This window comes from Danio rerio, chromosome 7 (assembly GCF_052040795.2).
Source record: "Danio rerio strain M-AB ecotype USA chromosome 7, GRCz13ab, whole genome shotgun sequence".
NCBI classification, from domain to species: Eukaryota; Metazoa; Chordata; class Actinopteri; order Cypriniformes; family Danionidae; genus Danio; species Danio rerio.
This window is the reverse complement of record NC_141027.1, coordinates 51,868,922-51,893,155: the sequence shown is the minus strand read 5'-3', so window position 1 is coordinate 51,893,155 and position 24,234 is coordinate 51,868,922. Positions and strand designations below refer to the sequence as shown.

The 24,234-nt window shown below is 36.2% G+C and overlaps 1 protein-coding gene across 4 annotated transcripts in view; it reads left to right on the top strand.

Annotated features, from left to right (window-relative positions):
- col4a6 (collagen, type IV, alpha 6) overlaps positions 1–24,234 on the top strand; it is a 181,012-nt gene that overhangs the window by 121,897 nt on the left and 34,881 nt on the right. For 2 of the 4 annotated variants that reach the window (XM_087261740.1, XM_087261739.1), the window contains exons 9-20: positions 753–830; positions 1,152–1,187; positions 2,476–2,517; positions 8,201–8,287; positions 11,358–11,450; positions 14,252–14,305; positions 14,387–14,449; positions 18,632–18,676; positions 18,757–18,810; positions 18,897–18,960; positions 19,091–19,201; positions 22,312–22,461. In XM_087261740.1, the coding sequence (XP_087117866.1) occupies positions 753–830; positions 1,152–1,187; positions 2,476–2,517; positions 8,201–8,287; positions 11,358–11,450; positions 14,252–14,305; positions 14,387–14,449; positions 18,632–18,676; positions 18,757–18,810; positions 18,897–18,960; positions 19,091–19,201; positions 22,312–22,461 (877 nt within the window). The remainder of the gene's footprint in view (positions 1–752; positions 831–1,151; positions 1,188–2,475; positions 2,518–8,200; positions 8,288–11,357; positions 11,451–14,251; positions 14,306–14,386; positions 14,450–18,631; positions 18,677–18,756; positions 18,811–18,896; positions 18,961–19,090; positions 19,202–22,311; positions 22,462–24,234) is intronic. The other 2 variants (XM_087261742.1, XM_087261741.1) reach the window with 1 other exon arrangement.

The window sequence follows — 24,234 nt, the reverse complement described above, 5'->3', positions numbered from 1 at the left end:
TCTTTAAAGATATAATATAAATATATTACATTTTGGCTTGTTTTTAAACAGGCATATCCCAATAATCTTCATTTATTTCACATTTTCTAAATAAAGACTGTTGCCTTCAAGCTTCTGGATGACAAAAGAGTGCAAAGGTGTCACACACAAACAACTTTATCTTACTCATTAAACAGCATTCACTATTTAGAAGATATTTCTGTGACTGTAGGCTACTGATACAAAGGATGAGAACTGAAAACATAAATAAAGAATAATATCGAGATGATATGATTATTTTTATACGTAGAGCTGCTTTTAAGGTCATATTACAGCTTTAAAAATGCTGATGAAATTAACTGAATTAACCTGGAATCTGGACCAGGCTGAATGCTAATATTGTTCTGCATTCAAGCTGCTTTACAGCTGAAATTGATGAACTTTGCAACAGTGATTCAGCCAATGTCCTGTTTATTATTGTGTTGGAGATTTAGAAATTACGGTGATTTATAGTTACAGCTAAAATAATTTAGTTTTAAATCTAATAAATATGCTAATAAATACATTGGATAGGATTAGATGTAAATAAAGGTTGTTTGTTACACAAAATCTCTGACAGCTTTTATTTCCCATTTAAGTCTTTAGTCATCTTTAAATTGTTTTCCACAGAAAATTGTGACACGTTTTATACTATTTTTTTCCTGTTAATTTTTTATTATTATTAAAAAAAACAAGTATCACTTTTTTGTAACTATTCTTTGTAATATCCTTAGAATATTCTCACCCAAGGCCCTCCAGGTCCACAGGGATACCCAGGTCCAATTGGTCCCAGAGGTCCTGATGGATTTGATGTATGTATTTCTTTCTTTCTTTCTTTCTTTCTTTCTTTCTTTCTTTCTTTCTTTCTTTCTTTCTTTCTTTCTTTCTTTCTTTCTTTCTTTCTTTCTTTCTTTCTTTCTTTCTCTTTCTTTCTTTCTTTCTTTTATCTATCTATCTATCTATCTATCTATCTATCTATCTATCTATCTGTCTGTCTGTCTGTCTGTCTGTCTGTCTGTCTGTCTGTCTGTCTGTCTGTCTGTCTATCTATCTATCTATCTATCTATCTATCTATCTACATAGACATGTTAGCTGTGTGAAGACTGTATTTTAATCTTTATCTTCCTCCACAGGGTCTGCCTGGTCTACCTGGTCCTCCTGGACCTCCAGTAAGTTCAAATCTCCAAGATTTTTTTTTTCAAACATCATAGTTTACATAAAACAATACTAATATCATGTTATCCTCCTGTTAGACAGAGGGCAGTATGCAGCTGTAAATTCACTTCTGAGGACCTAATTTAGAATGAGAATAGCTCATTACTATAGACTGTAAAAAGGAATGAAGCTACAAGTGGCATGGCCAACCGTCGCCATTTTGTTTGCGCGTCATCACACCTAGCGGGGGATACTAAACAAGGGCAAAGTAAGCGTGAGTGAAGGTACAAATGCCTGCTAGCTTATTATTTAGACAGGCTTTTCTTTGGGAGAAACACTTAATACTTCATTACTTGCGACTCGTTTGTTTCTGACCACATGTGCTTGGTTGTACATTATATCAATGAAGTGTTTAGACTTTTAAAATACTGTTGTAATACATTGAGTCACCAAACATTGTTCTTTTGATGTTTTTCTACAAGAGGAAAATGCAAATTGCGTCCAAACATTTCAAATATAGTCTGTGTTAGTAAATGCAAGGCTATTGATGAAATCCAATAAATAAAACAAATGTAAAAAAAAATTAAGTAAATAAAACAAGTCAATGAAACAAATGTATTTATAGAGATGGTATATAAGTATATAATTGCACTCACCTGGGAAATAGAGGCAACTTGAATGGAGCACAATTAAGTGCACACAGCATGCCATATCATCTGATAATTGTAGGAAATAATCCAAAAAGGCAATTGACTGTGTAAAGCCACATAAAACAAGACAACAATACAATGATTATGCCAAGTTCAGTGGCTAATCAGCCGGAGTCAGCTGAGGTGAAGTGACGGCGATCAGCAAGACCTAGCGGTCACTCAAGTGGCCACGCCCTTAATTATGCAGACTTAATATAACATAATATAAACTAAACGGATGAGTTATAAAAAATTCACCCCCTCACAGTTGTCATGAAGGGTAATATTAGCTATATGCACCAAAACCATCTTCTGTACCAGGCTGTAAACATGTTTTTTATTAGCTGTAATATTGGCCAATTTAGCATTGCATTCAGTGAACATCTTGACTTCCTCGAGCCAGACCCAAAGACGAGTCGATGAACTGCATTTTCAGTTACTTCCGTATTGGCTTCATGAGGGAGAGCGGGAGGTTGCTGCTTGCTCTTTACAGATGTGTTACATCTATAGCCTTCTGTTTCCAATTGTAGCTTGTGAAGCATCAACAAACCCTGTCTCCAGAGTGGATAAAAATAACCATGCCTGCATCTAAATGTCTTTGCTTATTTTTTAGGGAAGTCCAGGTCAAGGATACAAAGGGGAGCCAGGAGAAAAGGTATGGTCTTCATCTGCTTTCCTGTTAATAAGCAGTCCTTCACACATTCACCATTAGCATAATTAGCTTATCTGCTATTCCTATGATATTGTCAGTGTATTTGTTCTGTAATTACAGGAGTTTTACAGTAGATTTAAATATATCTATTTCTGAGTCCTGAGTGTTTTTATTGCCTGTTTGTTTGATGATTTCTTTACTGCAGATGTATTGCATGTGTTTGTTAATGTTTAAAGCCAGTGCAATTGGCCTAACACAGAAAACAAACACTTCTCTGAGTGTCTCGGATGTTAAGACCCCAAGAAATTGCTTGATGAGTTTAGTTTTATGTCTTGTGATGACAAATTTCATATTGAAACAGTAAGTCTGGCTAGGAAATAAACTTTTTTAAATAGTAATTTGGATTTAATTTTGGTGAAGTCACTAACCATGATTTGGTACTTGCTGGTTGGTTGCTGAGGAATCATCGTTCTCATTTTAGAAAGCATTTGAATGGACAGAATATTTTTACTGCAAGATGAATTAACATCACTCGTTCCTGGAGGAGAAATACTGCTTGCATGTGCTAAATGTTTTGATTTTATTTTATTAGCTTGAAAGCTAACAGACATGGACTAAAAGCTCCCCAAAATCTCATTTTGATTTCATGGGGTCTAACAATCAATATGTTTTAGTACTTTTTTCTGCACATATCTGTACAATGAGAAACCACTCTCTGTGACGAGACTGGCACACTCAGAGAATGTTTATAATGTAATGATGAATAATAATATTTTAGTCTGCTGGGGTTTAATTAATAACTAACTAGCTGACTTTTTGATTGGATATTCAAAAGTTCATACAGCTTTTGTCTTATACAGTCACCCTTTCATTCTGCTTCTAGATTTTCTTCTTGTCTAGCCTCTTCTCCAAACAGCATGCCTGTCTTCTATCGCTTTATTTTTTTAACCCAACCAAACTCCACTTATCTCAACACACACCACACATAATGAAAGCCCTTTCCTGTAATATAAGGGAATGTATCTGTGTGGCATGTTCAACATGGAAATCACTGTTAAATCTTACTAATAAACATGATAACTGTACAAAGTTTGGAATGTATTTTCCTCTAATTTTGAATGGCAGATCACAGAATCCATAGGTTACATAATTAGCAGTACTGTAATTTTCTTCATGCATTGTAAAAAATAATATTGCCATATTGCTTGTGGATTCTCTGATCTGCCCATTCAGTTTGCTGTTTTTGAGTGATCTGTGCTGGTGCTGGAATCACCTGCTCCAACCTTCTGTGTGCCTTTGTTTCCTTTGGCTGGATTATTTAACAAGAGAAGGACCAGCTACTTCTATATGAAATTAAAATAAACACCTGCTGCGAACATGTGCATGCGTTTGTAGCAGTAACCATTACAACAACAAAAAATGAGCCCTTGGTGTATGACTTTACCTATCTACATTTCTGTCACTTTATCTTTCTTCCTGTCTGTTCTGTGTAAAACCATGTTCTTTATGCTTATCATGTTTTCCAGTAAAATAAATAATAATTAAAAGACCCCATCACAATCACAATTAGATATGTGTTTTTAGTCCATGCAGGATAGCGTTAGTAGTTTAGTGTTTCTTTTTTATGAATCTGGTATACTAAAGTAATGACATTTTACGTTACTGTCCTAATCTAAGTGCAAAATAATATTTCCACAGCTGAAATACAATCTTTTGCACAATGGCTTTACCAATCTGATGTACCAAAACCTTGCAGAAATGTGAATATAAAACAGATTTTTTAGTTTGTTTGTTTTATTGACTTCTTTCTGCTGTTGAAACATTTATTGAGTGATTTCATGTGGCACTGGATATTTATTTTTGTTTATGTTGGGCTATATTTCGTGCATTTAGTAACAAAGACCATTTATTTGCATTCTGTCCTGTCATTTCAGTTGAGGCAATTATTCTGTGATCTGCCAAACCTTTAAAGGCATTTATTGTTTTAATTTCACCATTAAATTAATGTCATTTGAAATATGATTTATTTCTTATTCTTATCTAAAGTGACAAAACATGCATTCTTGAAATTTTTGAATGTGATATGCACACGTTAAAGTGTTGTAAAATTTTATTAAAGCATTAACTTTAACAAATCAAGTCCCACCCTAGGAATTGGGGTCTCCAGTAGGACCCAGAGTGATCTTTTTGGTTCACTGAAGTTATTCTGTAAATGTTTTTTTCTGATTACACATTTCATCTGATTGCAAATCCTATGAAATCACGTTTTAGTTAAAATAATTTAAAAAGCATTATAATGGCCATGTGTTTCATATACTAATGTATAACTTCAGCCATAGTCATTATTACTATTACAAAGGTTATCAAGTGTAAGAATGTCTTGGCTACTGTCGTAACCCAAGTTCCGCGGGTCCGCCTGAGAAGGGGGACTTCACCATAGCTGAATGATGCAAATAAGATTAACAAACAAGGATCATGCATAAATGGCACTGATACCCAAAATGCGGGGTGACCAACAGGCATACCAAACAAATTAACGGGCCATGCACCTGGCTTCTTTGCTGCATAGGGTGCTAGGGGCCTCTGAGAAACTCCCTAGGGTTTAACAGATGAGGAACTCGCTTAGCAGTGCAGAATAAGGGCACATACCTCTGGGTTTGGGAGAAAGGTGCAGCAAGTGTTTTTTAACACTGAGCTTAGTTTCCTAAAAACTAAATTGATTGGTACTACCTAGCAATCAGGAGGAAACTGGCTCTACTGTAAGATTGTAAATTCTTGTGAATGTATTAGGTGTCCCCCAGCCTGCAGCTCTACTTGTGTTTGTTAGAGAGACGGGCTGTATGGTAACATCCAAGGTAAGGCAACACTCCTTGTTGAGTGCGCTCTCACTGCCAGGCACATGACTAACCTTGGCCATGATATGCATGGGTGATGGCATCTACTATCCAATGGGCTAAACTCTGCTTTATAAAGGCACTTCCCTTTTGAGGTGTGCAAACAGTACACAGCAATGAAAGGGCTAAATTTGCCTCCTCCACAGGCATCACTTGCAGGTTCACTACCAGGTCTTTAAAGGGAGTAGTAGCAACCTTGGGCACATAGCTGGTCCAGGTCTCAGAGTAATCTGTGGCCGGCCTGAATTCCACCCTCATGATCGATACCACAAACCAGTAGAGCAGTCTCCATAGACAGAAATCCTAAAAATACTGAGTCGTGTGGCTTGAACAGATCTTTCTGCAGAGCCCCAAAGACTACAGAGATACCCCAAGAGGGCATGAAAGAGGCATGGATTTAATTGCCTTGCACCTCTGAGGAACCGGATGATGAGGTTTTGCTTCCCAAGCGAGCTGCCATCCACCACTTTATGGTGAGCGAAGATGGCAACAGTGTAAACCTTTAGTGTGGAGGGAGACAGCATGCGCTCCAACTTATCCTGAAGGAAGGATATCACAACACTGATCTGGCATGTCCAGGGGTATTCTCGATGAGAAGTAGCGTAGAGTTGTAGAGACTGCTCTAGCCTGAGTGATGGTGTAAACCACCATAGCCGGTAGGTCACCTAGGCATCTATGGATCACTTGTGAGGGGAGTCTCCTTTCTCCTGGGAGCATGAGCTGCTGTTACAGCCCATTGGCTGCATGGTTGAGCTACCCTGAGATGTGAACAGCATTCAACAATTTTAACTGTGTGTCACTCCAGTGAAGCACATGGCAAGTGAGCTGAGGCATGCAGCTGGAGCGTACTGTATGTTGCCCATACAGTATGAATGATATACGTTACCGCAGCCATGCTGTCCATCCTGACAAGCATGTGCTTTTGTTCCAACATCGATTGAGACCGGCGGAGAACATGAAACACTGCCAACAGCTTCAGGCAATTGATACGCCAATGCAACTGGGGTCCGTACAAGTACACGGCTGGTCAGTTCAATAACACTGTTGGGAACTTTACTCAGGAGTTCTCGGCAGTGAAAGAACAGTCAAGCACGATGGGGCAGGTCATCTTCCGGTGGACTCAGAAGACTGCTCCTCGCCAGGCCCATTTAAGTTGGCTGTTCCTCACTAAAAGTGTCTCTCTTCTAGTCTCTACCAATGAAAAACACACGCACATACACAAAGAACACTTATCAACTTCATAGGAAAATAATAGCAGACTAATACAGAGACAGATCCTGTTATAACAGAATGATAAATAATGTATTATGAATATTAAAGTATTGAATCGTAATCTTGGCAATGCATCCTGTTCATCCACTAGTTCAACATATAATCTAGGCCAGGGGTGTCCAAATTTGGTCCTAAAGGGCTGGTGTCCTAGAGAGTTTAGCTCCATTTATCCAACACATCTGGACCAGCTAATCAATCTCTACTAGATATTACTAGATAGATACTGTTGAAGCAAGTTGGAGCTAAACAGCAGGACACTGGCCAGTTTAGACATCCCTGATCTAGGCCCTTAAACCCAAGTTTAACTTTAATATAATAGTCAAATTAAATAAAAATGATATTTGCCAATTCTAGACCAGTTATCATAAATTTTTAAGTGGTTTTGTTGTCCGGACTTACATGTCAGCATTCTGCAAGATCTATACACAGCATATGCAGTTGAAGTCAGAATTATTAGCCCCCTTCAAAAAAAATTTCTTCTTTTTTAAATATTTTCCAAATGATGTTTAACAGAGCAAGGACATTTCCACAGTATGTCTGATAATATTTTTTCTTGTGGAGAAAGTCTTATTTGTTTTATTTTGGCTAGAACAAAAGCAGTTTTTAATTTTTTAAACACCATTTTAGGGACAAAATTATTAGCACCTTTAAGCTATATTTGATATATATATATTTGATCTATATCGTTATACAATAACTTGCCTAATTACCCTAATTTGACTAGTTAATCTAATTAACCTAGTTAAGCCTTTAAATGTCACATTAAGCTGCATAGAAGTGTCTTGAAAAAATATCTAAATAATATTTGTCATCATGTCAAAGATAAAATAAATCAGTTATTAGAAATGAGTTATTAAAACTATTATGTTTAGAAATGAGTTGAAAAAATCTGCTCTCCGTTAAACAGAAATTGGGGGAAAAAATAAACAAGTAGTCTAATAATTCAGGGGGGCTAACAATTCTGACTTCAACTGTAGATTATATTTTAGCATGAACTCTTTGTTTAAATGCCCTCTAGAATGATGTTTTACAACTGACTACTGACCAACAAATATTGTAGCAAATCAAGGTTTGTTGCTGTGGCTTAAGCGAAACTTATCAAACATCAATGAAGTCTTGCTGCAACTGGAATTTAAGGCAACATGAGGAAAACTACATTCATCAAGCAATGAAATGGGGTCTTTTGGATAAGGTTTAATTTATTTTTTTAATCAATGTTTTTTTTTTTACCATTTTTTCTTGTGGGTAGCTAACTGCTAAATTTGGTAAATGTTCTACATTTGGTAAAAACCCAAATTTGCCAATGCAGTGAGAATAATGCACTTAAGATATAAATGTTTTTTGCATTTGTTTGTTTTTTTTACTGAAAAAAAATAGAAATACTTCTAAAGAATTAAATTTTTGCATTGTTTCCACTCATTCTTCTAATTGCTTTATTTCCATTTATAAACATTCTCTCTCACTCTTTCTTGTAAAAGCTTGGGCTTTAATATGTCAAATGTCTGTGTTGTGGATCTCAGGGGGATGTTGGTCCACAAGGAGTCAGGGGCAATCCGTCCGTTCAGTTTAACGCACCAGCAATAAGCACTATCAACAAAGGAGAAAAGGTAACACACAGAGCGGTGATGCCAACCCAGGGAGGGGCACTGCAAGGCTGGGAGGTGAATGTTGGAGGAGAGAGGAGTGTTGAACCACATCATCAGTCCAGAGAAAAAAAAGTCTGGAATGTTTTGACTTTCTATTAAGTGGAATTGACATATTTAGACCCCCTTAACAGCATAAGAAAAAAACAATATTAGACAATATAATGGGTGGTGGTGGGTAAACCTTGTGTGATGTTGGGGATGTTTTCATCCGCTCTGGGGTGATTTTGAGTCTTAATTTGGCCACTGTGTTTCTCTGTGTTTTAGCAAAAAATATATATTTTTGATGATAAATCTTATTTTGACACATATTTTGGTAAAATGCTTTACAATTAAAAAAAATAAACAAATAAAAATCCCTCAACAATACACTCTGGGGAAATTTACTACCCTTTCGTTATGTTAGTGGCTGTTTTGACGTCTATTGTAAAGACATTTTTTGATTGCAAAGCCATGGCACAATATAATTATGATTAATTGTTGGTGGTTTTCTCTGTTGGGAAGAGGTAAAATTTGTCATTTTTACTGTTGATCATCTGTTGCAGTGCAAAAAAAAGCTTAATTTCTAGCTTTCTATATGGAGTATCAGCTTGATCTCACAAGAAAACGTTACTATTTTACATTTGTCAGTTTAGTGGCTAATTCGTATGAATTGGCGTGGCAACCAAACTTTCCCCTAAAACCAAGCGTCATTGGGGGATAAGTAAATTATACTAAATTGTACTAAATCAAAAAGTTATGGATGAGATTGTGTTAAGAGTATAGTGTGTTTTTGAGAACAAAAGAGAGAGAGTGAGACCTTTGCATACATACCTTGATATGTCTGAGAAAATAAACCAAATAAGCAGCTCGGCTGTTAGAACATAGTAAGCATAGCAAGGCTCAACAATAAGGACTGCTCGGTGCCGACGTGAGAGATGCTCAGAAGACAGAACTATTATTGGCCCAATTGGGCCATGCTGCCTTGTCAATAGTTTATTTAAAAGTTTAATTTGCCTGTGACTATTTGTCAATTGCTTGCAAATACAGTCTTAGGCCCCGTTTACACTAATGTGTTTTCATTTTAAAACGCAAAAGATTTGCTACAATTACGCCATCTGTCCACACTACGCCGGAGTTTTCGAGCGACAAAACGGAGTGTTTTGGAAACGCTGGAGAGGCCGTTTTCATTCTGAAACGCTGCTGCTCCGTCTCAGTGTGGATAGGGGAAAACGGAGACACCTGAAAATGAAGGCGGGGCTGCCGACATTCTACTATCTGATTGGGGCTTTTCCTTAACATTAAGTAGCCTAATGTTACACACAGTTCAGTTCTGCATCCTCCTGCATCCTTGTAAGTTCAGACTTCGCAAATTTGATATGGAAAACAGACTCCCGAGGACATGGGTAAATCTTCATAGGGAACAGTGTACTTTATAACTTCATTCACATCACCCTGGCTACGTTGTTTCACTTTCTCAACAATATAATGAAAACATGATATAAGGAACTATTTTAATTTTGATATTAGCATCTTAACAGACAGCAGAAATGTTGAGGCATTGTGCTGCATATATGAGCGTCATCTTCACTGTATGGCTATTTATAACAAAATTTCGCCCAAAACATGTTACCTGTGAAAAAGCAATAGATTCAAAAGGCCAAAGTCAGGGAATATGTCGTTAGATAAAAACAACAAGATGAATGAAATATCACGTTTACAAATATAGTGAGATTAGATCCAGCGGGATATGCTTGATGAGCAGTCCGACGAGCAAAGCTCTCATCTGGTAGGCTGCAGCGCATGCCAGAGAGTGTGTGTGTGGTCACGTGATTTGCGTTTCAGTCGTTTTGGTGTGGACGGAGAGCTGTTCAGAAACGTTGGGTAAAACGCTAGTGTGGACATGGATCATTTTCATTCTAAAACGCCGTTTTAAAACTAAAACGCACTAGTGTAAACGGGGCCTTAGAATCAAGAAACAGTTTGTCCTTTTAAGCCTTAGAATTCTACCTTCTCTTTTTTTATTAACCTACCTGTAGTAACAACCAGTACAGCGGAGAGACTGCAACATGGCAGCAACACCAAATTATGAGGCAAAAAGGTGTCTGTTTCTAACATCTTTAAAGTAGACATTTATCAATTTACAACAAACATTTACAACACAACAACAAAATTAAGTGATGATTTGCACAATTTGCTGTCAGTTTGGCAAGTGAGCCATCTTATGTTTAATCACTTAGAACTACAATAATATACTTGCACAATTTCCTCTTTTGTTTGCATAACACTTTGAATTTTGCTCGTTATACTTTTATTAACATTTTTCGCAGACGTTATTTTTGATACATTATTTAAAATATGTAGTTAGAAATAGTTATTCACTTTTTTTTTGGTAAGCCGAGTGGAAATTTTGGCAGGGCAAGTAAAAATCTGAACCACTAGAAACAATCCTAATTGTTGAACCCTGATAGTAATTGAATTCATGCATGCATGCTATAATTTGCTGTCTTACTCCATAGAACTCCATATAAAAGCCAGACACTTTTTTGCACAGGCCTATTTAAAGGGTTAATGCTGCCAACTATCGTTCACCAGTAAAAATTTCAAATTTTACCTATTTCCAACAGGGAAAACCAACAACAATCAAGAATGCATGATTATATGGTGTCATGCTTTTGCAATAAAAAAACATATAATGGAAGTCAATGGGGCAAAAACAGCCACCAACTTGGTCAGTTTGAACAACACACAAGGGTTAACTGCATAAAGATTATAGTGAGTGGGCAGACATTCAGTCATTGTGTGTGGTTTATTCCCAAAAGTTCCTTTATTCTCCATTCATCCACTCCTCATCCTGATCTCCCCGCTGCTCCGGCAGTGGTCACAGTCCTCTTAATGTCTTTTTTTTAATCCCCTTTCCCCAAAAAAACTTCTCACCACATGCAAACCTCTTCAACATGCTCCGCCGCAACCGTCTCCAAAACAGCCTCCCCATCACACCTCATCTTGTCCCATGTAAAAAAAAAAATCTCTCTTCCTTGGTTACCGTATCCAGGGAGACGTGGGCCCGCCCGGGGACCCAGGCCACCCACTGGTCAATGGAGTTGTGGAGTTTGTTGGCATTCCAAAAGCAGACAAAGGAATTCAGGTTTGTGAGGAAAACAAAGTTGTGAGGATCGACAGTAGATGCCATCTGTTCATCCACCAGCGACTTCCTCAAATTCTTTTCTATAATTTTATTGCCCTTTTAAATATTGATCATCTCATCTGCTGTTCAGGAGGGGGGATGACGTCCAGCTTCTGTTTATGCATCCTATATTGTACCCTGTGGTGAATGTAAAGGGTGGTGTTCATAAGAGGTTCATATTGGGTGGTGATTTCAATCACATGTGTGAAATGCTTTTATAGGAGTGTTCGCAGATGGCAGATTGGTTTGGATCAAAATCGTGAACTCAGAATTAACTAAAAACTTTTTCACTCATCAAAAATGCACTTAATATCATAATATACAACCATAAAACATAACTTATTTTTGTCATGGTCACAGTTTTGTCCAGTTTTGCTCATTTCAAGCATCAGAAAATTGTGCTTGCACCAAGTCTTATTTATTTATTTGGAAGATGGAGGAATTACTAGTCCTGACTTAAGTATAGTTTTACAATATACTTCAAGATTTCACTTCAACATATGTAATATCATGTAATATGACTAATAAAAGAAGTGTCTTTTGCCCAGCATTTATTAATTTTAGTGTTTGGATATATATATATATTTTTGCTTTCACTTTTTACCACCAAACATCGTTCTTTTATATTTAAAGTTCAGATGCAAAAAATATTTGAATGTCGTCTGAATTGTTACCAGGCTCCTTTGTTTAGGTTCAATAACATCACTTTATAGCAAACAACAAGTCCTTTTTATGTTCTTTAAATGAGCAATATCACACGAGTAGCAGTGCGATATGGCTGTATATCGGCACTGGTGGGGGAGGCGTGCCTTAGTGTTTTACCAGGGATGATATACAGCCACATCGCACTGCAACAAGTGTGATATTGCATTTATACAACAGTTCGATGGCATAATCGTTCATAAAAAACGAAATCAAGCACGGACAGTCTAAAAACCCTTTTGTATGAGCAACTACTTTCTTCTGCCATTCATTCACATCTGCAACTGACGTCAAAACAGCAGAAACCATTACTACATCACCTACGTCACAGCAGAGCTAGTCTTTAAATGATTTTCTAGCATAATGTCTAAAATGATGACAAAACAGGTGATTTTGCTCACATTCTAAGATTATAAGGCTGAACAGCATGACATGTCATCAGTCTACAGAGATTTCACGTTATTTCTTTGTTGCAATCAGGAGATCACAATAATTAACCCTGAAAAAGCCAAAGCAACGCAAACTCTACCAGATTACTGTCATGTTTGTGATAGGTAAAAAAAAAAAAACGCTAAACACATGCAGCATATCTTCTTTCCTTTTTTTTACTGAACTAGCATACAGTAACAAAAATAGGAGACTCATTAGAAACAAACAGATGGACAACCAAAAAGTAATGCAGGGTTACTCAAAGAGTAAACACAAAATACATACATTCCTGATATGCGAGTCATATATTACACTCAATACACTACAATTATATGGAGTAAATACAGAACATACAAGAGTGAGATCATCTTAGAATGTCACTCACCAATTTGATAATGATTTGATCAGCTGTAGTTGAAAAATACATTGATATTTTATCCTCTAAGGGCTTATTATGATGTCTCTGTTGCCATCTTGTGGACAACATCAACTGTCTTTGCTCTGCTTGGTACGACATGCTAATTCCAGCCGACGCGCTGTCTCTCAGAAATTATAAATATTTAAAATAGGCACTATCCTTATAAATGAACTGCATAGTTTATATAGCAATAATAGCAATCTAAACTACTACATTCTAACCTATAAAAGCCTCAAAAGTACATTATGTCGTCCAACAGCTGCAATATTTATCAAACTGTTGTGAGTTTATTGATCTGCTGTCGCTTTATGTGGGCAGAGTAATACAAAAGGGTAAGGAGCTCTGATATTGCAAAATATCGCACGGCTATCAGCTAATCAGATTTGAGAACCGGACAGAACTGTTGTATAAAGTGAAGTAACACAACATAAAACAAAGGAGGCTGAGAAAAATTACAATTTTTGATGAAAATTTCAGACGACACTTAGAGGTTTTTGCATCTGGACTATTCATTTGGTAAAGTTTGTAGCAAAATATATAACATAAAAGCATTTTTTTAGGTTCAGTCAGCAGAGGTGTCAAACTTAGTTCCTGGAGGGCTGCAACCCCGCAGAGTTTAGTTCCAGCCCTGCTTTAACACACCTATGTTTAATTAAAGTTTATGATATAAACAGTAAAAGATTAGTTATTTCCAACAACATATTTAAAACTATATATTCTGTTAATCCATGTTTGAGCTTAAATACATTTATTATGAACTTTTCATTTATCTTAAAAAAAAATCCTGCATTGTTCAATCCTGTTTTATTATAACTGATTTAGGTGACATTAATCAACGCTGAAATATACTGTATAACCTGTACTGTATATACTGTAATTAAAGTTTAAAATTTATTGTTGCATTTTGAAGCCCAAAACACACATTTAAATGGGAATACGCCTTTAGCTGAAACCTGTGCATGCTGCATAAAGTATACCTTGTGTAAGTTTTCTTGACCATAGAGATGCAGTATCATTATGCTTTATTCATAATATTTTATAATGTTTCTGGTCTTGTTTTACACATTTTTCTCACATCCAGTAATCAGTTTTATGCAACATTTCTCACAAAAAAATATAAAATCAGCAAATCTTTTTTTGAGGAGCAGTCATATGGAAAAATGTGTTTTAAAAATTACAAACTCTTGCTCTATCTCTCTCTCTTCTCCTAAAGGGTGATAAAGGCTATGCTGGTAATCCAGGTCTTCCTGGGAGACAAGGACCAGTAGTGAGTAATCAAATATTACTTCTGTTTAACATGTTATATGAAACTAGCGCTCACATTTCTTCATTTGTTGCCCATGTGTAGAACCCATTTCGTTATCCAGGCGAGGTTGGAGAAAAGGGAATCCTTGGCTTGCCAGGCGGAAGGGTAGGTCCTGTTTCAAAAAAATTTGCATCAGATCTTATCAGGGCTTCACAATATATCCTTAAAGCATCGCTATCATAATGTGTGCATCTGTCACAGTCATGTTGGGATTATAGTTACCCAGAAACTATAGTTCCCTCTCAAAAAAAAAAGATAAAGATTTTGCTGTTTGTTCAAACTACTTGAGCTGAAACAACACATTTCTTGATATTATTCTGGGACAGCTTAATTGTTTTAATTTAAGTTTACTTGATATGTGTTGGAACAACATTAATGAATTGTGTGGAACCCTGCATTTTTTATTGTGCAGTACACATGATTTGCGGAGGCATTGTAAATCTTAACCGTAATCTAAAGCCCCGGTCAGATCACACAATTTTTTTATTGTCGGTTACGAAAATCACCATGTCAGATAATGCTTATTTTTTTATTTATTTTTTTTATAGAATTGACTTGACTTGTCGTTGGTAACAAATGTGTTAGACTACACGTTCCTTCACAATCGGTTAATCCGTGACGTCTACAATGAGTGTAATTTCCCAAAGCAGTCACAAGTGTTGCTATAACGATATTTCTTATCTCAATCTTATTTCAATCTCAATAAACACTGATGCTGGCAGACAACTAATAGCTACATTATTTAAGGCATTCGTTACGACATTAATTGGATCAAACTTATGATTCCTTTTTAATATTAAGATATTTTCTCTGAAATCTATATATATATTTTTCTCCATTGGGTTGCTTATTAAACAATCTCTTCCCTGAACTTGCCGCGAGTGAGACAGAGAAAATGAAAGCACATAAGCAGCAGCAAGGAAAAATCAAATGCTCAAGACATAATCTTTTAAATAATGACATATCAAAAAAAATTGCAAATATATGACAGATGTTTGGGATACAATCACAGTAATGCATTTATTAGATCCTTATTTTCCACGGAGTGAAACAAATCATCCACCCGTATAGTTGAGTAGTATACCGGCACAAACAATAATATAATTCGTATAATTTTCTTGAAACAAAATATATCTTTGAAACAATTTTCATGTGCTATAATTTTAATCTTAATTTTAATGCATCTTTTGTTGGTCAGTTACTGCATCTATAAATAACAATAACAAATAATATCTGAGGTGGTGTGCTTCAAAACAAGTGCGCTATGTTCGCCAAAACACGAATTGCCATGTGGTTGGTTTGTTAAATAAAATAATATTCTAACCTAAATAAAATTAAAGTGAAATATTCACAGTTTCAGAGAAGCTTATTTTAAACTATTTTCACTAATGACAAATTTGAATAAGCAGGAATGCTTTTGCAATGCATTCGCAGCACTGAACATGTTCCCAGATTACCTCAGAAGAACAAAATCTGTTGGAAGGCTGAAGGGGATCACACATCGCTTGTCGGCGAAGTGCAGCATCGAGCTACGCAGTGCCATGCATTTCAGCTACACAGTGCCATGCATAAAATTGCTTAAAACACCTTAATATTTCATAAAAGGTAAAGTTTGCATAACCAATGATTGATCTTATACACCCGTGACCAACCCATAAGTAAATAGAAAACCTAGAAATGATGTGCTCCTATTGCCCAGTGTCACCCACGTGACAGAACTTGTCGTGAAGAATGAGAAAAAAATTAAACATGTGAAGTTTAATTTTAAACTAATTTCGAGAGGAGCATGTGCTCATGATTGACCCAGCTGGTCCACATCAGCTAATTATGATCCGCCAATCAAAGGATTGCAAATCACTATATATATATCCTCATTTCCTTTCCACAACTATCTTTGTCTGGAAGAAACCCCCCTCCTTCCCTTCTTCCTCCTTTATCCAGAATGACTAGCACTGTTGCCTCACAGCAAGAATACCAATGGTGTTGGGTCCTCGTTGAGCCATCTGGCATTTCTGTGTGGAGTTTGCATGTTCTCCCCGTGTCCGCGTGGGTTTTCCCCGGGTTCACCGGTTTCCTCCCACCATCCAAATGTGCTCTATATTAAAGATAAAATAAGCCTAAACCTTTTTTTTATAATGTATTACTCTCAGGAAGTTCGCCTTGGCCTCAGCAGCGGGGGAGTTTGAGATAGACCTGAGCTCAATCTCCACTCGCCCTGCAAAAGGGGGGGAGCCCTGGGCTCGAGGATCCTTTGAGCTTAGGTCTCTCTCTCGGAACAGCATGCCAAACAAGCTATGTATAAATCATGAGCTAAGTGTGAACTCTTGAAGCTAGACTTTCTGCAGTGGTGTCATGAGGCGTCTAGGGTTGTAACGGTATGAATTTTTTACGGTATGATAACCGTCTAAAACAATACCACGGTTTGACGGTTTCGCGGTATACGGTATTAAATAGTAATTCTCATAGCAAAGACCCTGAAAAGAATAAGAACACGTTTTCTGACTGAACAAAGGTTTTATTTCAACAAACTTTTGAAAGAACCATTTTAATAGAACTCTAGAAGTCTTTTATAAAAATAAACTGAAAAATCTCCCATTTTAATAAATTAAATTAGAAGGAATAAACAAGCAAGGTCTTTTAAGATTAGACAAAAATAAACTTAAACTGTCCTTCCTTATAAGCAGGATAAATGGGAGACCAAAAGTGCAATACCAAGTTTATGGCTGTAAACATGTATTTAAAGCGTTGTTTTTTTCAGTCTAGTGGTGAGAGAATGAGTGAGAGAGTGAGAGAATGTGTCCACTTGTATAATGAACAAATAAAAAAATAAGAAAATAATAAATAATGTGTCAAAGTCCAAATAAACATGGTGCAAATCCTCAGTAAAAAAATAGATATAAATATTTACTATACTATAAATAGTTACATAACGACACTAGATTCAATATGGAACATCCTTAGGTTTTATGTGCTAGCATGGATATGGTTGTCTGTGGATATGGATTTGGATATGGTTGTCTGGAATGCAGACAAACAGCTGCACCTTCATTTGCGTCTTTTGAAAACAGCAAGAGCAGCAGTTCGTCTTTGCTGTGTCACTGTTTTGCCATGTTTCTGTGCTGCTGTGCATGCAAAAGTACTTAGTATGAGAATAATTTCATGCAAAACTTTTTTTTTTTTTGCGTTTTATTTAGCCGCGCATAAATGTACAGCCTATCTCTCATTCCGTGTTGTTCAAAAAGCTCATTGTTTGGTCCACAAACAAAAGCGAAACCTATGCTTATTGGTTGTGATATAGCGAGTTTGAACCAATCTGGGCATGGAGGAGGGACAGTGCATCAATGTATCATGTCTGGTTTGTCCGGAGACACAGTGACGAGCGTTTCTTTGTCAAATCAGCGTTGTCAAATTTTGATGACGTAACCGCACTGATTCCGGAGCCTCTGAAAGTCCGCGAATGTCATGTCATACAGCACTGGAATGTATGTCATACAGCACTGGAAAGCTGAGATTCTCTTCTTTATGCCAATCTTTGAATTGTATGAATCGGATCAGCGGATCAAAAGTTATTAAATATTTAAGAGCTATACTTATTTTTAGCCGCGGGCGGCTGTCTCGGTCTTTAAGGGTTAAAACCGTTGATATGCAATTGTTCATGGTATGATAATCGTGCACGTTCAAATCGTGGTAGACCGTCATACCGGTATATTGTTACAACCCTAGAGGCGTCACAGGCATGGTCTCGGTTGTCGTGAACTATGCCACATTATAGGAGAAGTAAAGATTGAATCTTGTGTCACGACGCCCATTTGTCATTTACGAATCCTCACAACACCCTACATCAAGGAAATTGTGCTGATGAAATCGCGACAAAGTCGTGTGATCTGCCCCGGGCTTAACAATGTGAAAGATTTTTACTTGGATGTGTTTTAGGGCCTATGATTGTAGGATTCAAAGCGAATTGAAAATATTTTTTAAAAGGTTTTGGTGCGTTTACAAAGATTAATTTTGTTTATAAAATGAAGATGAGTTATTTTAGATTTGATAATTAAATTTCTGTACTCCAATATTGTTAGATTTTACCGAAAACCAAGAAACAGTGCTTATTTCATTTTTTTTTATCTTTGTTTGGTTGTTTTCATCTGGGCTTAACTTGTTATTTGTTGTTTTATGCAGATCCTAAAAAAGTCCTAGATTTCATGTGTGCGTTTGATTCAGTACGTATTTGAAAATAAAATACACATTTTTCACTTATAATTTCTTCTCATGTGTAATTCAAACTGGCAGGGTCCCCCTGGTCTCAACGGTCCTCCTGGACTTCCTGGGAGAAAAGTAAGATATAAAATGCTTTACTCCAAACTGTTTTTTTTTCTATATCCTTGTACACCAACCATCTCCTGTTTCATCTGTAGGGCTTCACTGGGAGTGAGGGATTTCCTGGCCAACCAGGTTTAAATGGCCCAAAAGTGAGAACGCAGAATGAGAAAAACGCACAGTTGATCATAAACAGAAATTTAGTAAATAACACCATTTTTTAAATATGCATGTTTAGGGCGACATAGGAGATCCAGGTCCTCCTGGGCCAATTGTGGATTCTCCGGTATTTGGAATTAAAGGTATAAGCAATTGCTGATATGTCAGGCTCCAATGTTGCTTTTTTGTGATTTTTATTCAATCTAAGATGCACTAACTTAAGTTATTTTTCAGGTGTAGATTTCAGTGATCATTTAATTAACTTGTTTCTAGGTTCTAAAGGTGATCGTGGCTTTCCTGGATATCCAGGGTTTCCTGGGGATACTGGTTATGGAGGGCTTCCTGGTCAACCTGGTGCTCCTGGACCACCTGCTTTTTTCACAGGTAATAGACGTGCTTTTACATTTGAATGCTTTATGACTCAAGTCATGCTACTGCTGAGGAGGAGGATTTCCTGAGTTCACTTATTGATGTATTCAGATATTGGCAGGTTTGTTTGTTTATCATGCTGTTCCAAAAGGAGATCTCTGAGCTCGGATTTTCTCTCCAACCTAAAGTTGTGACTGGGATAGAACCTAGACAAGAGTGAGGGGAGGTGACTAAGCTAATTATACTGGCATCATCTTGTGTTGATTAATGGAAAGTTGAAGACAAAATGAAAAATAAATTATTGAAATTGTAATTATTTTCAATTATTTGCCAAGTGATGTTTAACTGAGCAAGAATCTTTATCATTTTCACAGAATTTCCTTTTATATTTTTTTTCTAAATGAAGTCTTATTTATTTTAATTTGGAAGGAATATATATATATATATATATATATATATATATATATATATATATATATATATATATATATATATATATATGGGTAAGTTTTTTACTACGGGCACTTTTATATCATTTGATCATATATCCAAAAAATATATCAAATTCATTTTTCTTTGTCAAACTAACAATAAAGGCTACTTTAAAAAAAAATTTACTACCTTTCTATTATATATTTTTTCATATTATTCAACATCCTTTTAGGTGTCAAAATTACTGTTTTCACCTTGTCGCACACAGAGTTTTAAACATTTTAAAATATTATTTGTCTGGTATCTATTAATGTATCTTAATGAAGCACTGGTGAAATCATTTAAATATTTTATAGTTATAAATGTGAGACTATTATCAATATTATTTTTATACAAAATATAGTTGCTGCTGTAACACAGACAACTGGAGTTTGGATCCACTTGCAGGTTTATTCGAAGTCAGGCAAGCAATGGTCAACACGGGTGCAAACAGATGTACAAAGGCAGTCCAGAATCATAGTTAATATAACAGGCGAGAGGTCGTAAGGTAAGCGGCAGACTAGGACAAACGGTTAACAAGGCTAAGGTCTAAACACAGGAAAACAAGACTAGGAAACGCGTTGTAATGTCACTAGGCAGATGAACAAGACTCGGCAAAGGGAATGAGTGAGTGTGCTGCTTATATAGTGTGTGTAATCAGTCTCTGACAATCTTCAGGTGGTGCGAGTGTAATCAGTCTAGTTGAGGAAGCATGTGTGAGTGTGAGCGGAGTGCATGTATGAAAATGTAGTCCAGAAATGGTGGATTTGTAGTCCATAAGTTATTGTGAGTGAGATCCAGCTATCTTATGAAGTACGATCACTAGTAATCGTGACAGCCACACAGTTTCCGTGTCATTTCCACCACAACACTGTAATATTGCTTTAAAAAGTTTGTATGAAAGATTATTGAGGTGTTTTCTAAGAAAACGAATAGTGCCATCTGGGAACATCTTCAAGATGGAGGGAATTTAAATTTTTATTAACAAAACTTGAAGAAAAATCAAGATGTTTCTAAAAACTAAACAAAATGAAGGTAAATACAAGTGTTTTGTAGACATGAAAGGCTAGTATCAATTCAAAGCTAATCGGTGAAGCTATTTTTTTCACAATAACCTGTTGAAATGTCATTTCCACCACTGTCATTTCCATCACCACACACATTTTTTAAAAAATAATTAAAAAGTTCTCATCACACAGTAAAAGTGTTTTCACAATGTATAAGTTCATGCTCTATTTAATAAACAAATTCAGTTTATTTATTTTCTAATAAGCTCTTAACCAAATTAATATAAATTTTTTAAGTGTGACAGGTGTACAATTCAGCATACAACTAATTTATTTCATTGACAAATTAATATATATAATATATATATATATATATATATATATATATATATATATATATATATATATATATATATATATATATATATATATATATATATATATATATATATTGTGGAAAGATTGGTTAATTGACTGCCATAATTTGAAATAAGCTCTATATTGAGATCTGCTGGAATTGACATTTGTTCAGTTCACGATAGAAAAAATGTTTCTCTTCTTACCTAAGTTTGTCCTCTTACAGATCTTAAAACTAGGCAAATTGTTTAAACTTATGAGGCTATATATGTTACGTTAATTTTGAACAAGTTTTTTTTACTCAACTTTACAAGGCTAAAAGTGCCCATAGTTGAAGAATTTTGTTTTCTTGATTGGTAGACCACTGTTGTTCAGTGACTTGCCTTATCAACTCATCTAACTTGTCTAGTCAAACTAAATAATTTAATCTGTCATCACGGCAAAGAAAAAAGAATATAGTTACTAGAAATTAGTTATTAAAATTTTGCTTTGAACAAATATCTCTGTTAAACAGCACTTGTGAAATACTTCATTAATTCATTCATTTTCATTCGGCTTAGTCCCTTTATTTATTAGGGGTTGCCGCAGTGGAATGAGCTATCAACTTATCTAACAAATGGTTTACACAGCCGATGCCTTCCAGCTGCAACCCATCACTGGGAAATACCCATACACACATTCACACGCACATACTCTGCAGCCAATTTAGTTTATTCAGTTCACCTATAGCGCATGTCTTTGGACCTTGGGGTAAACCGGAGCAGCCGGTGGAAACCCACACAAACACGGTGAGAACATGCAAACTCCACACAGAAATGCCAACTGACCCAGCCTCTGCTGCATTGCGTGTGAAAGTTGACGATATTTTAACCTAACATAGCATCTAAAAAATGCAGCACTCATATGCACAGTGCTTTAAAAGATACAAGATGCCATCAAACACATTTACATTGAAAAATAGAAAAGTAGCGCCCTGGAAAAGCAGAACACATTCTGTGTGATGAACTGTCCCTAAGCATAGATATACAAATTCATAGCAGTTACCTGGCACCTATAGTTTTTAGACAGTTTTTTGTGTCAATATGACCGGATATAAGAGAGCAGGGTTGCATGGGTGCATGGACGAGACAGCAGTTCAGTCATGAGTCCATTATACAGCTTGACTCCGCCTCTTACTACACGTTAATATCGATACTGTTTGAATGAAACTTTTGTTTAGCCCCACCTAGCCCTAATGCTAATCTGGCCCTGAATATAACATAACTGTATGAATTTTGCTTATCTATTCAGGTCGTCCAGGTGCCCCTGGATTCCCCGGTAGTCGTGGACCCAAAGGACAAAGAGGAAACCCAGGTCGAGATTCCTATGGTTCTGAAGGCCTTCCAGGAAGTCAGGGCCTTTCTGGACCACCTGGCCTACCTGGACCACCAGGCACTTCATGTGAGCTTTTGCAAATGAAGACATCTATATAAGCTGTCAAAAAGATAAAAGCTTATCAGCCTTAATTTTCTCTGTAATCCGCTGAACCGCTGCATTGCACTCTTCGTTTATTAGTTGATCAGATTAGAGCTTGTGCATTCGAAGTTTTCAGTCATATTGCTATTGCAGAAGACCTTTCAGGTTTCTGTTTATTTCAAGCCATGGGTCATTTTCCATGCTTTTATTCAAGTCAAAACGAAAGGGTGTGTCTAAACTATTTTAAGTATAAAAAGTGCAAAGTAGTGTGTTCACACTGAAAATTCTGAGAATAAAAAGTGATGGGGCTTGTGGGATCTAAAATTCCCTAATAATAAAGTACAAACAGTAGACCAGGAGTATGGAAATTCAGTCTTGGAAAGCGACAGTTTTGCACTAGTTTATTCTAGTTTTAAACAATGAGTACATTTACATAGACACCAATAATCCGATTTTAATACGATTAATAATTACTCTGACTAAACGTAATTAAGATCTGCCATGTAAACAGCAATTATTAATTAATTTAATTTACAGTAAACAAGGCAATAAACTATTAACATGGTTATTCATGTAGGACTTTTTTCACCACCTTTTGTGATAGGATAGTCCATACACATACACAGCTGACACTATTCTCTGTACCTACCGAGTTAGTGAAGGACCAAAGACACATACACTGCAAAATGCAAAGGTTTTTCTCCCATTCTGCGTGTGGTATCAAACTCCATAAAAACAACACTCTTCCTGCAGTTCATAGTCACATCCAATATCTCATTTGTCATGTGGGCATGCATGAGATGTTCCTCAATGAAACTCCGGGGGAAATGTTTATAACGTGGTCACGCAATGACGTTAATCGAAATATGAGCTATAACATGTAAAACAGGATCATGAAAGGAACATTCAACAAGCAACTCACTTAATCATATTATTATCTAATTCAGATTAAGGCAAATGACTGATGTCCCTGTAAACATAGTCACTGTTGATAACTCAACTGCCTGTAGCTTTCTTGTCACAATCAGACATTAATAAGCTTTTTTAGGTTGGAACAGGACTGAGGCTCTATAGGACCAAACCTACCAACCCCTGCACTAGATAATTGAGTGCATAGTGCATCAATACATAGTGTGTAATTGCAGAGTTTGTAGTGCATTATTTGGAGAAAAAAAACTTCATAAACACAAATAAAGTACTGTTGTACTGTCTATACACAAAGCAGACAATCGGCCATTGGACAGCTTGCAGGTCATCGGTGAATGCCTGTCATGCTAGTTTGCTGTGTTCCACATGTTGCCTTTCTTCAGGCTTACATCAGAGAGAGATTGAATAGCACTTTGATTGGCTGTTAGGTTATGAATCAGAGGAAGGGTGCAAAATTGAAGTGACCAAACTAAGCAAACAATGCAAGTCAAAACGAAACACAAAGAGTCTGGTAATGATTTTGTCACATTTCTTAAATATTTGCAAATTATGTGATTATCAGATTATTAAATATATGTTTGTGGAATCACAATACAGATTACTGCCACCTGCAGATATAGAAAGTTACATCCACTCTCATGTGCAGAATGTACATTATCGTTTAAATGGCTGTTGTCCATTTCTTGTGTTTACATGCAGCTTTTTTGTCCAGACGTGAGGTGACAACACTGCTAGTTCTTGTGTTCCAGTTTTTGTCAGGACTAGATCTTTGACCGGGCTTTATGGGTTAAATAAGTTTAAATATGCAATTCAATTCGTTATTTCTGTAGC